The following is a 12,986-nucleotide window of genomic DNA, read 5'->3' as shown; positions in this document are numbered from 1 at the left end:
TTTTTTGCTGACACTCCACTTTCCCAAGCATGATATCCTTCTCCAGGGAATGCTTCCTTCTGAAAACATGACCAAAGTAGGTCAAATGAAGTCTGGCCATTCTCACTTCCAAGAAGCATCTGGCTGCACTTCTTCCAGGACTGATTTGTTCTTCTGGCAGTCCATGGTACCCTCAGTATCCTTCATCAACACTATACCTGAAAAGCATCAACTCTTCTTTGGTCTTCCTTATTCATTGTCCAGCTCTCACATGCATATGAAGAGATTAAAAATACCGTGGCTTGTGTTAGGCACACCTTAGTCTTCAAAGAGACATCTTTGCTCTTCAGCACTTTAAAAAGAGGTCTTTTACAGATTTGCCAAGTGTGATGCATTGTCTAGTATCTTGACTGCTGCTTCCGTTTGTGCTGATTGTGAATCCAAGTAATAGGAAATCTTTGACAATGTCAGTCTTCTCTCCATTTATCATAATGCTGCTTATTGGTCCAGTTGTGAAGATTTTCATTTTATTTTTGTTGAGGTGTAATCCATACTGCAGACTGGTGTCTTTAATCTCCATCGCCTCTTCCCACAGATGAAGTCAATCTGTTTCCTATATATTTCATCTGATGAGGTCCATGTACATAGCTGCTGTGTATGTTGTTGGAAAAAGGTATTTGCAGTGAATAAGTTGTTGATCTTGCAAAATTTTATCATGCAGTCTCCAACATCATTTCTGTCACCAGTGCCATATTTTCCAACTACTGGTGATTCTTCTTTGTTTCCAATTTCACATTCAAATCACTACTAATAATCAATACATCCCGATTACGTTTGGTCAATTTCAGACTGCAGAAGTTGGTAAAAATCTTCAATTTCCTCATATTTGGCTTTAGTGGTTGGTGTGCAAATTTGAATAATAATGGTATGAACTGATCTTCCTTATAGATATATGGATATTATCTTATCACTAATAGCATTGTACTTCAGGATAGATCTTGGAACATTCTTTATGAATATGAATACCACACCATTCCTGTTCAATTTGTCATTTCTGGCATAGTAGTTAATTTGATTGTCTGATTCAAAATGGCTAAAAGCAGTCCATTTCAGCTCACAGAGCTGGGGGCTCTGGTGGTGTAGTGCCTAAGGCATTTGACTGCCAGAAGGCTGGCAATTCAAACCCACCAGCCACTCCTTGGAAGGAAGGTTGGGTAATCTACTTCCATGGTGATACTGCCTCGGAAACCCAAGGAGGGGTCGCTATGAGTCACATCCGACTTGATAGCAACAACAACAACAACAAAAATGCCTAGGATATCGATCTTTATGTGTTCCATTTCATTTTTGACAATGTCCAATTTTCCTAGATTCATACATTGTACACTCTATGCTCCAATTATTAATCGATGTTTGCAGCTGTTTCTTCCCATTTTAGTCATGCCCCATCAGCAAGTAGGGTCCTGAAAGTTTCACTCCATCCACATCATTAAGGTCAGCCCTACTTTGTGGAGGCAACTCTTCCTCAGTTGTATTTTGAGTGTCTTCTGACCTGTGGGGCTCATCTTCTGGCCATATATCAGACAATATTTCAGGACTTTTCATTCAGTTTTCTAGTACTATATCATACAGTGTTTCACTGCTATTCATAAGGTTTTCACTGGCCGATTCTTTGAGAAATTGATTGCCCTTTTCTTCTTCCAAGTCTGTCTTAGTCTGGAAGCTCTTCTGAAACCTGTCTACCATGAGCAATGGTGCTGGTATTTGAAATATCAGTGGCATAGCCTCCAGCCTTACAGAGACATGCAAGCCACCACAGTACAAGAAACTTACAGATGAGTAGTGGAAGTTTCTTAGATAGCTTGCAATATTATTCCAAGAATCTGTTTAACTCAGAACATACAAATGAACTTTATGCTGGCAGTTAGCCAGAAGCTCAGTAAGCCTCATCACCAGGTGCTTGGTCTAATTGTCAATTTATTTGTTCATATCTCTCCTCTGAGTAATTTTTCCTTTTCTTGTATTCTGCTGAGGACCTTAGACTTTGCTGTTTTGCCTCTCTGAAGCAAATAGATAGATAGTCGCCATTGCATCAGCTCTGACTCATAACCATCTTATGTACAGCAGAATGAAGTGTTGGTTGCTCCTTCATCATCCTCACACTTGTTGGCATGTTTGAGTCCATCGTTGCATATATTGTGCCAGTACGTCTCACTTAAGGTCTTCTTTGGCCTCTCTGGCCTTCTACTTCATCAAACATGATGTCCCCATTCAGCGATAGATCCCTCCTGATGTGTCCAAACCAAACAAGGCGGAGAGTGTTCTGTTGTGATCCACTGGTTTTCATTGGCTAGTTTTCAGAGCTCTGGTAGCATAGTGCCTAAGGCACTTGACTGCTAACAAGAAGGCTGGTGGTCAAACCCAGCAGCCACTCCTTGGAAGGAAGATGGGTTAATCTACTTCCATAGTGATACTGCCTCAGAAACCCAAGGAGAGGTAGCTATGAGTCAAATCAACTCCATGGCAGTAAGTTTGGTTTCTTTGTTTTTTTGAAGCAACTTGGACACATTCATACTCTGCATGCCCCAGTAGCCTCATCCAGGGCAAGGACAGGTCACACCTCAACAGGTGATTATTAGTATTAAATGGGTATTTACAAAGGAGCTCTGGTAGCACAGTGATTAAGGCACTTGATTGCTAACCAGAAGGCTGGTGGTTCAAACCCACCAGCCACTCCTCGGAAGGAAGGTTGGGCAATCTACTTCTGTAGTGATACTATCTCAGCAACCCAAGGAGGGGTCGCTATGAGTAGGGGACGACTCAACCGTACATAACAAAAACAACAATGGTTTTTAGAAGTGATCACCAGGCCTTCCTAGACTGTTTTAGTGTGGAAGCTCTGCTGAAACCTCTCTGCCATGGTATTTGAAATGCTGGCGGAATAGCGTCCAGCCTCACAGCAACACACACGCCACCAGAGTATGACAAACTGACAAACAGGTGGTGGCCTTTCTGAGGTCCCCTTCCCAGTCCCAGAATATCTCTAGGAGTCTGTGGGAGTTTCTCACAAGTAGTTTCTTTGAATCTCCTGGGTAGTTTTCTCCAGTTGCATCCTTATTTCATCTAGTTATTGCTCATCGCAGCCTGCATTAAAACTGCTTGCACCAATTAGCAGCACTACTAGGTTCAGGGACACTGATCTCCCTTGGAACTCCAACATTTACTATCAACCCAACTGCTCTCTGCCAAATCACAGTCTTCCAAGTCCCATGGAACCTGCTGCTAAGTAATGGGTCACTATGTACTGGTTGCTGTTTCTGCCATTTGAAACTCCAGGATGTTACCACTACCTTCAAATTTGTGACCTGAACTTGAGCCACTATACCATTAGTCACCTATAGTTGTAGGCTTCCAGTGTTCACCTCTCTCCTCTGAGCTAATAAATAATTTCCTCTTTTTGTTGTTATTCTGTTCATTTAGAGTAGTGGTACAGCAGAGTTGCTTGGAGCCCTAGTGTTACATCTACTTTATCCTCACAGACCTCGCCTTCATTCATTTAGGTTCACCTTTCTAGAATTGTTATTTTTGTTTTACTCAACCCAGGAATCTCTGTGACTCCTAACACTTCATGAAATATTTGTTTAAAGCACATTTTCACATCTAACTTAGTAAAATTTACAACATTATGAACTACAAAAGTATATTCGCAAAGCACTGAGATAGTGGAGATGTTCATGAAATCAGAATCAGCAGCTTATTTATTTGTGTATCTCATATGTTGGCTAGAATTTAATCGTAATCATTTCAATTAGAATAGTGTAAAAGTAAGAGTTAAGGGACACTCAAGTGACATCAGAATTATAATTTCCCAGAAATATATTCATTCATGATATGGATACTATCACCAGCATCGAAAATCTTTTATTCAGTGTGATTTGTGGATTTGCTTATGTTTATAACTGTACAAGAAGCTCTGATGGCACTGTGGTTAAGCACCTGGATGGTAATCAAAAGGTCAGTGGTTTGAACCCACTACCCGCTCTGTGGGAGAAAAATGTGGCAATCTGCTTCCATAAAGATTATAGCCTTGGAAAGCCCATGGAGCAGTGCTACTCTGTCCTACAGGGTTGGTAGAAGTCAGAATTGACTTGATGACAATGGGTTTTATAACTGTACAAAAGAAGTTAAATTCATTTAAAACATTTATTGAGCATGTGTGGTGCATCAGATATTATGACAGGTACTGGGGAAAGAGATGCATTAAACATGCTAAGGATGTGCTGGGCTGTGAAAAGGGAAAGGGATAATTTATTTCAGATGGAGTTATTAGTATATGCAGAAAAGCATACAGTGTGGAAAGTACCTGAGCTCTGTGAGGTCTGAAGAAATGTCAGGCACAGCCAAAGTTAAACAGATATGGAGCCTGTTCTGTCAAACCATATAATCTAAGCCTGCAGATTGCACGGAGTAAAATCAAACTCATGTCTGATAGATTATGTCACAAGTGATTCAAGAACAAATGCTAAGCAGTATGCACAGATGTTTTGTTAAAACTTGTTTGGTGATGGGAAGACACTTACAAACAAAACAAAACAAAAAAATATTATCCTGATGGAAGTAGGAAGATGGTTAAGGTATGTTTCAAAAAAGTGAAGTACCTTCTCAAGAGACTTAGTAGTGAGTGAGGAAAATTGTCGAATTATCATGAAATAATCACTGGATGGAGTTCACATAATATGAGGGATCACTGTAAGAGTTATTCATATGAAGGCACACTTAGAGCTGCCACTACTAATGAGATTGCAAATAGAAAATACCTGTTATCAGCATCTTTCATAAGTATAGAAGTGCTAAAAAGATCTCACATAATCCATGAGGGAAATTTCAATTAACAGAATGTTGACTCTGAATGTATCATCAGGATCTGAGGCTATTAGAAACCTTCCAAATACTGGAACTAGAACATTCTTTGTTGTTGTTGTGTGCCGTCGAGTTGGACCCAACTCATAGCAACCCCTCCTTGGGTTTCCAAGGCAGTATCACTGCAGAAGTCGATTGCCCCATTTTCCTTCCGAGGAGTGGCTGGTGGGTTTGAACCACCAGCCTTCTGGTCAGCAGTCAAATGCTTTAGGCACTATGCTACCAGAACATTCTTTAGGTAATATCTAGTGCAACCCCTTATATTACAGATAAACTGAGGTTCAGAGAAGTAAAGGCACACAGCTGGTTAGTAGAGCTGGCACTAATGTTCAGTACAGTACTTGTCATAGACTTTGCTGTTCCATTCAATCCTGTTTTATTAGATACTTAGATAAATAGATATTCAAGGGAGAATTAAGTGGTTTTTCCAAGTCATTTAGTTCCAGAGCTATAATAATAACAATAATAATAAATCCAGTCTTTTAACTTCTGGTTCTGATATCTTTCCTCCATATCACATCTCTTTTATGAATAAATACTTTCTGCTCAAGGTGCTAGATGATGCAGAAATACCAATTTCAACTTAGAATTGACTTATATGTACCCTCCTCCTTTTTTTTTAAATAGATAAGTGATATTTTGAAATTTTTGACATTTATCAGTAATGTGGATTTCTTCTACTTCTCAAAGAACAAGGGAACCTTATGTTTATTATGACATATATGTGTGACATATGTTTTAATATATAATATAATTAAACTACTGAGAATGGGGAAAACCCATTAAGTAGGGTACTGCCATTGTCCTGACCTGTGCTGAATCAGCTGGCTATGTGCCTTCATGACCAGTAATGTCACACGACTTTGGAGAGGGATCTGTGCATGTCCAGGGCAATCACATTAGGTAGTGCATCTCTACAGTGTTGATAGTTTTATGTCTAAGGACTTTAATTTACTTATATAAAATGTATGAAAAAAAGCAATCCTGATTATACTACTGGGAAGTAGTTCTCCTTGGGAGACTTCATTATTGTGTCAGAAGGATCCTAGATGATCTGGAAACATTAACCTGTTAGGCCCAGTCTCCTCTAATACTGGGAGGCTATAGAAACTAGTTCAGTTTATGTGTGCTCTGTTTATTGCAGTGAGACAGGTAGAAGAAGCTGTGCTTCCTTTCTAGAAATGGGGAAGTTGGGAGGCCAGATAAAATCTAAAATTAGGAGGAAATCCTGTGGCAGATATCAAGAGACAGAGGAGAAAGGCAAGAGAAGAAAGAATCAGAAAGTATCGGATGTGCAGGACACTAGAAGTGTGGTCTGGGTGAGTCCTAGTTGTACGGGCAATTGATCACCTTCAACAGCATGCTTGAGTCAGCCTGCCTCATTGAAAGGTCAAGCCATGAAGATAGAGTGTGCTTTTTCTGGGTCCTGGGGCAAGACAGAGATCGGAGTCCAAGGCCTAAACCAAACCTTGTTGTTGGTGGTGTTGTGTGCCGTTGAGTTGATTCTGACTCATAGAGGTATGATGTAACAGAGTAGAACTTCCCCATTACATAGCAGTATTAAAAGTCCCCTGGGACAGTTTGGCTGGCGGGGTGAGAATACAGAGCTCCCAGATGGGGTACCCAATATGTTAGAAGCAGAAGCTGAGTGTACGTGAGCAAGTAAGAAGAGAATCCCAACTTCTAAAAATAGTGCTGGGCCTCGACTACCAAGAAAACCACTCACTGCCATCGAGTCAGATATGACCCCTCCTTGGGTTTTCAAGGCAGTATCTCTATGGAAATAGATTGTCCATTCTTCCTTCTGAGGAGTGGCTGGTGGGTTTGAACCGCCAGCCTTCTGGTTAGCAGTCATATGCCTCAGGCATAATGCTACCAGAGCTCCCAGCCTCTTGAGTAGAGGTTACTAAACCTAACTATGTATTAGAAGCTCCTAGAGATCAGATTCCCAAGGGGATGGTTAGAAGTTGCATTCTGACTTCATAGCTCTTGGATTGGGACCTGGAATGTATGGTTTTAAAAAGAATCCTAAAGGATTCTTATATGCACCTGGGACTCAAGGACACTCTTCTGGAAATTCTTCACAGTATTAACACAATGATTCAATTATTGTATTTAATCTTTAACAAAATCTCTGGAGTGCTTACAAAATAACCCTTCATTTCACCAAATTTTCCTGGTTTATATAATGGTCACAAAAATAAGAGACAAGGCTTTTCTCTCCTAGTTTCATGCCATCAGGGGAAGAAAAAACAAAATCACCACTTGAAATAAGCATCAATGGGATCAACATACAGATACAAAATTGAAACATAATCCGATGCCCCCAGAGCATAATGGAAATGAATACCCACTGACTAAACTCTGGGCATGAATAAATAGCAGTATTGACCATCATTCAGAAGAAATCATTGTAGCATTTTATAAAGGATGAGTGATGCCTCTTCGGAAATGTAGCAGAAAATATGCCATTTAAAGGAATGCACACATTATTAACCTTTTTATAGTTCAAGTCATTAAAATGTGTTGCTGAATATTTTTTGACATCAGAGAAGATGGATTTACCAGGAGGCAGCAGCTTATTCTAGCAAAAAGGGCCCTTGATTTCAATTGAAGAAATGAAGATTCCAGCCCTCATTCAGCTACTGACCAGCTGAGTGAATTGCATTCTGTCCTTGGTACCCCAGAAAAAGAGGTTACAGCTACTATACCCCCAAGTTTTCTAAGAGCTAATATTCTATGTAATTTATCATTGTTCTTAGGATTCATAGATGGGGATGGGTCAGGTGACTTCAGTATATTGGTTGGTAGAACATGCATCAATGCAGTTCACACTCTTTCAGTAAAATGCTACAACTGTCTTTCACTAAAAAGAAAAAAAAAAAGAAAATGAAAAAGCAAAAGAAAATATCCTGTTTTTTCTTGGATCCTTGACCTATCTTCTTTTATATAGTATCCTAACTTCCCATTCATTCATTCATTCAACAAGTATTTATCGACACATATTTTCAAGACACTGTGCCATTTACTGTGAAAAATCCTCCAAGAAATGTAGAGACTAATAGAGATGATACCAAACCAAAAAAAAAAAAAAAAACTCACTGCCATCAAGTGGCTTCTGACTCATAGCAACCCCCATTGGGTTTCTGAGGCTGTAAATCATTATGGAAGTAGATTGCCCCATCTTGCTTCCATGGAATGGCTGGTAGGTTTGAACTGTTGACCTTTTGGTTAGCATCCAGATGCCTTATCCACTAGAAACAGTACGTTAGAAAATTTTGACTACCATGAAAATTCATAGTAGGAGAACTATGTGGTGTGACTCAGATTTAGAGAGAAGCCTTCTGAGTTGTAAACTAATGATTGGGTAGGGTTTGGAAGTAGAAAACTGGAGGAGGACAGCATTCCAGGGACAGAGAGTTGAAAGAATATACTTGTTCATGTTTACAGAACAATGAATGATTTAGTTTGACGTATGGGACATGTGAAGGGGGTCCCTGGGAAACAAATTGAAAAGATGATTTGGATGAGTGATGGTGAATGGTCTCTAGTGTGCCTCAAAGGTTTGACTTTTCAGGAAGTAACATTCTACAGATTAGACCATTTCTGGGTTTGATAATTTCTGATTTCTGCCTGTGAGGTACCTTTGCCATTAGCTGTGATCACCAGGGTGGTGTGTGCATGTTTCTTCACACAAGGGCTTATTTTCTAGAGATGTTTGCCCAGTATCCTGGCTTTGAAACTTGACGTTTGATTTGTGATAGTGGGATGCTAAAGGTTGGATTCTGTCTTTCTACTTTCTTGACTGTTTTCTCTCAGGCCATACTCTCTCTGATCTTATTAATTCTTAGTCCTGTCACTTCAGATGTTTTAAGACCCTATACATATTGGAAGATAAGTCTGTTGCTTGAAATAGGGGGGAAAAAAGCAAACCTCCTGATACTAAGTATTAAAGATCTGAGGCGTTCAGAACTTCATTATTGTCTTAGTAACAACCCAGCAAATGTAATGTCTATGTAACTGTGAGAAGAGACTCCATGTGTTTGAAGCGGCTTTACTTTAATGAACAAATTAGAGCTAATCATTAATTATGTTCCAAAACCGAACACAGTCAGAAGAAAATTCCAGATTATTTCCTTCAGTGTCCACTGCCTCCTATGCTTTTTATCGTATGCCTCTGGCAACGATTTTGCCTATTTCTTTTAAATCTATTAATTTTGTGCCTTTGGTAGTATTTAGCGTCTTCCACGCAATATATTGAAGGAGCTCTGGTAGCATAGTGCCTAAGGCACTTGACTGCTAACCAGAAGGCTGGCAGTTCAAACTCCTCGGAGGGAAGGTTGGGCAATCTACTTTGTGGTATTACCACCTCGGAAACTGACTCCACAGCACATAACGACAACCTGGGATATATTTGCTATATCCCAGCTTTTGATGAAAGTGTGTGGATTTGATTTGGAATGCAGGAAATAAAGAATGGGAATTTTAAAAGACATGAGTTTACTTCATTGCTTTGTATAACTGCATTAGGTGGTAGTTGGGGCTGGCTCTGGCAGAAATTAAAGTTGGGAAAATTTGTCTTCTGGAACTTTAGCCTTCTCTTCCTGTCCCTTCCCTTTCTTGCCAGTGGCCCTGACTTCTCAGGAGAGGAATCTGCCTCCTCTTCAAAACCTGCTCCTAGGTAATGCTCCTTTCAATCATTTACACAAGGGTTTAATCAATTGGTATTTCTCAAAGGGTTTCTTTTATCATGTTTATTTGCTTTTAAAAGTTTATAATACTCAAAGCCAGAGGAATTATTATCTAAATGCAAATGTTGGAGGTAGAGAGGAATCCCTGGCTTCTTAGAATAAAAATGTGCTCTTTACCCTCTTGCATCCATCAAAAAGGGCTGTTTTTGATTAAGTATTTGATTAGATATTTCTGGAGCTCCTTGTTAGGTTTGACCTTAACGTTAGCAAGTGTGTCTGCGGTTTTATACCTACAAGCTTCCTGCTTCTCGTTTGCATTTAGAATACGTTCCATTCCTCAAGTGTTTGATGTTTTCTCCTTACAGCTAATGAAAATTCTGTACCGCTGTCAAAATTCAGAAAGCAGAGTTATCATTTCACTGTGGTAGTTCAGGAAAATTTAAATTAGATTTGTACTCTTCAAAATCACAGTCTGTTTAGGCATAAGCAAAATTACATGTAAATAATGTAGGAAATAAAAGGTGTGTTTGTTACACTTAGGTATGACTTTTTGTAATAATAGTACTGAGACGTGATGGGCTATTTTGTAGGGTCAGTGGAGAGGTTTGGTAGATAGAACCAGAAAACAGAAAAAATTATCGTATCTTTATGCAATTGCTCGTATCAGGATTGCATTGCAGCACTGATAAATGAGGGGGAAGCTAAAGAAGGCTATTGTGCTAAAGACAGAGACAAGCAGCATTATTTTTGCTGCCTTTGGTGTTAATTGTATGAAATCAAGGAAAACAAGAAAGCAACACTGAGAAAAAATTCTGTCAGGGATGCTATATGCAACTTGAATCTTGATTGATTCATGTTAGTTAGATTTTATGGCGAATTTGAACTGGAGTTATTGACATCATCATTGTATTTGTGGTAGAGAATGCATGTTATTGACTCACATTATTATAAATAGCTTATATTAACTTTGTTGCCTAAAAGAAGTTGTTTTAAAGAAAACAATATCAAACAAGATGTTGCATTGCTTGGCAAGATAAGTATTTCACAAAGACAAATAAATAAGTGTCAATATGTAGTTTAGGAAGTGCTAAATAAAGGTCTCACAGTCTCAAAAGAAAAACCACCCTTTTGGAGCTAAAGCTATGCTACTTATAAAAGTTATTTCTCATCCTACTAATCCTTTAGGTGAATTCCATGGTATGTGATTGGTCATTGCTTGGGTTCTAAAGACATTGGATAGCAAGCAGGTGAATGATGAAGAGGTAGGCATGAGAGGTGTAATGTCAGGATTATAAGACTAGGTCTGGGTTTTAGATAATAAGGCAATGACCATTGAACCACCCATTGAGTGAGCTATTTGTGTAGATAATGGAGAGAAAGGACCTAAGGAAGAAGAATGTGATAGTGGGGAGATAGGAATTCCAAACTTCATTAAATCTTTTAATATTGAATAAGACTAGGTTTAGAGCTTAAACCAAACCAAACTCACTGCCACTGAGTCGAGTTCAATGCATAATGACCCTCATTGGGTTTCCAAGGCTGTAAATCTGTACTGAAGTCGATTGTCCATCTTTCTTTCACAGAGCAGCTGGTGGGTTCAAACCACCGGCCTTTTGGTTAGCAGAAAAATGGCTTAACCACAACACCACCAGAGCTCCCTGGTGTTATTATTTTTCCCCCTATTTTCTCCGGCTTTTTGATTAGCAGCAAAATGCCTTAACCACGACACTACCGGAGCTCCTTGGTGTTATTATTTTTCCCCCATTTGATATTTAACTTGTGAAAAGTCAGCATGTAGGCATTTACTTGGGAAAAATTTTACACTGAAACATCATTTTATTCTTCTTTTTCTAACTATAGGAAGATGGTTCCTCTTTCTGTCAAATTTATTTCTCTGGGCCCTCTTTTCCTTAAAATGCGTAGACACAGAATCAGAGAGAAATGGCTCTTAATATTGGCACTGCCAATTAGGAGCCAAGTGACTTTTGGCAAGTTAATTAAACAGGCTTACCATCCATTTTCTCATTTTTGAAATAGAGATAATAACTTTGATGAGATTTTTGAGTAGAAATATGATGATGTAGGTATAACATTTGGTCAAGTGCTGGTACATGGTATGTGTTGGATAAATATTAGCTAGTATTATTATTAAGGAGATGAGCTCTGGTAGCATAGTACCTAAGGCACTTGACTGCTAACCAGAAGGCTGGTGGTTCAAACCCACCAGCCACTCCTTGGAAGGAAGACTGGGCAATCTACTTTCATAGTGATACTGCCTCAGAAACCCAAGAAGGGGTCACTATGAGTTGAGTCTGACTTGATGGTACATAACAACGACAAAAACAACAACATAATTAAGGAGCTCTGGTGGTGTAGTGGTTAAAGTATTTGTCTGCTAACCAGAAGGTTGGTGGTTCGAACCCACCAGCCACTCCATAGAAGAATAATGGGGCAGTATGCTTCAGTAAAGATTTATAGCCTTGGAAACCCAATGGGAATCACTATGAGTCATAATCAACTTGATAGCAATGGGTTTGGCTTTGGTTTGAGTAGTATCATTATCAATGCAGCTACCACTCTGCTGACATATCCTGAAAATTATTTCTTTCTGGAGATAAACTTTTTCATCAGACTTAACATGCATAAATGTTGTTTAGTTTCTCTACATCTCTGGAATCAGCACCATTGGACCGTATTGTTTTTCTCCCCTAGATTGTACAAATGTATGCACAGTTAACTTAATGGCAAATAGTAAGTTGGGTGAATCTTAGGTCAATATATTTATATCAAGAAATTTAAAGATTCCTTGTTTGTAAACTGCCATGGCTCCTTGTACAAATGTACCGACTCTGAGGCGTACATTGTGATCCACTTATCCCTTACATCTTTGACTGGAGTCTATGCTTATTTTGACTGAACTCTGTGTTTAAAAGAGTATCATGGAAATGTAGAGGAGACTGAGTTGATGGATGCTCTGTTACCTGATGATGTGTGTAAAACTCATTATGAAGAAACTTGATGTACAGAAATGTAAATATTTTGATAACACTAAAGAAACTATGAAACTGACTTTTTACCTGCCCTAAATTCCTTTGCATAACTATGCTTAATTCAACCTTTTTAATACATTTGTTTTCTCCATAAGAGAAAGATGAGGCAGTCTGCGTCTTTAAAGATTTGTTGTTGTTGTTCTTAAGTGCCATCGAGGCGTTTCCCACTCATAGTGACCCCATGCACAGCAGAACAAAACACTGCCTGATCCCGCGCCAGCCCCACAATCCCTGCTATACTCGAGCCCATCATCACAGCCACCGTATCAATCCATCTCCCTGAAGGCCTCCCCCTCTTTCGTCGACCCTCCACCCTACCAAGCATGACATCCTTCTCCAGGGAATG

General features: G+C 39.3%; 1 protein-coding gene across 1 annotated transcript in view; it reads left to right on the top strand.

Moving 5' to 3' along the window:
- NXPH1 (neurexophilin 1) overlaps nucleotides 1-12,986 on the top strand; it is a 90,024-nt gene that overhangs the window by 6,332 nt on the left and 70,706 nt on the right. Inside the window, exon 2 of the mRNA XM_042781428.1 lies at nucleotides 6,044-6,218. Coding sequence (XP_042637362.1) covers nucleotides 6,044-6,218 — 175 coding nt within the window. The remainder of the gene's footprint in view (nucleotides 1-6,043; nucleotides 6,219-12,986) is intronic.

The sequence above is a fragment of the Orycteropus afer genome, unplaced genomic scaffold (assembly GCF_000298275.1).
Source record: "Orycteropus afer afer isolate SDZICR_OR568_19922 unplaced genomic scaffold, OryAfe1.0 scaffold00119, whole genome shotgun sequence".
NCBI classification, from domain to species: domain Eukaryota; kingdom Metazoa; phylum Chordata; class Mammalia; order Tubulidentata; family Orycteropodidae; genus Orycteropus; species Orycteropus afer.
This window is presented reverse-complemented; position numbering and strand designations above follow the sequence as displayed.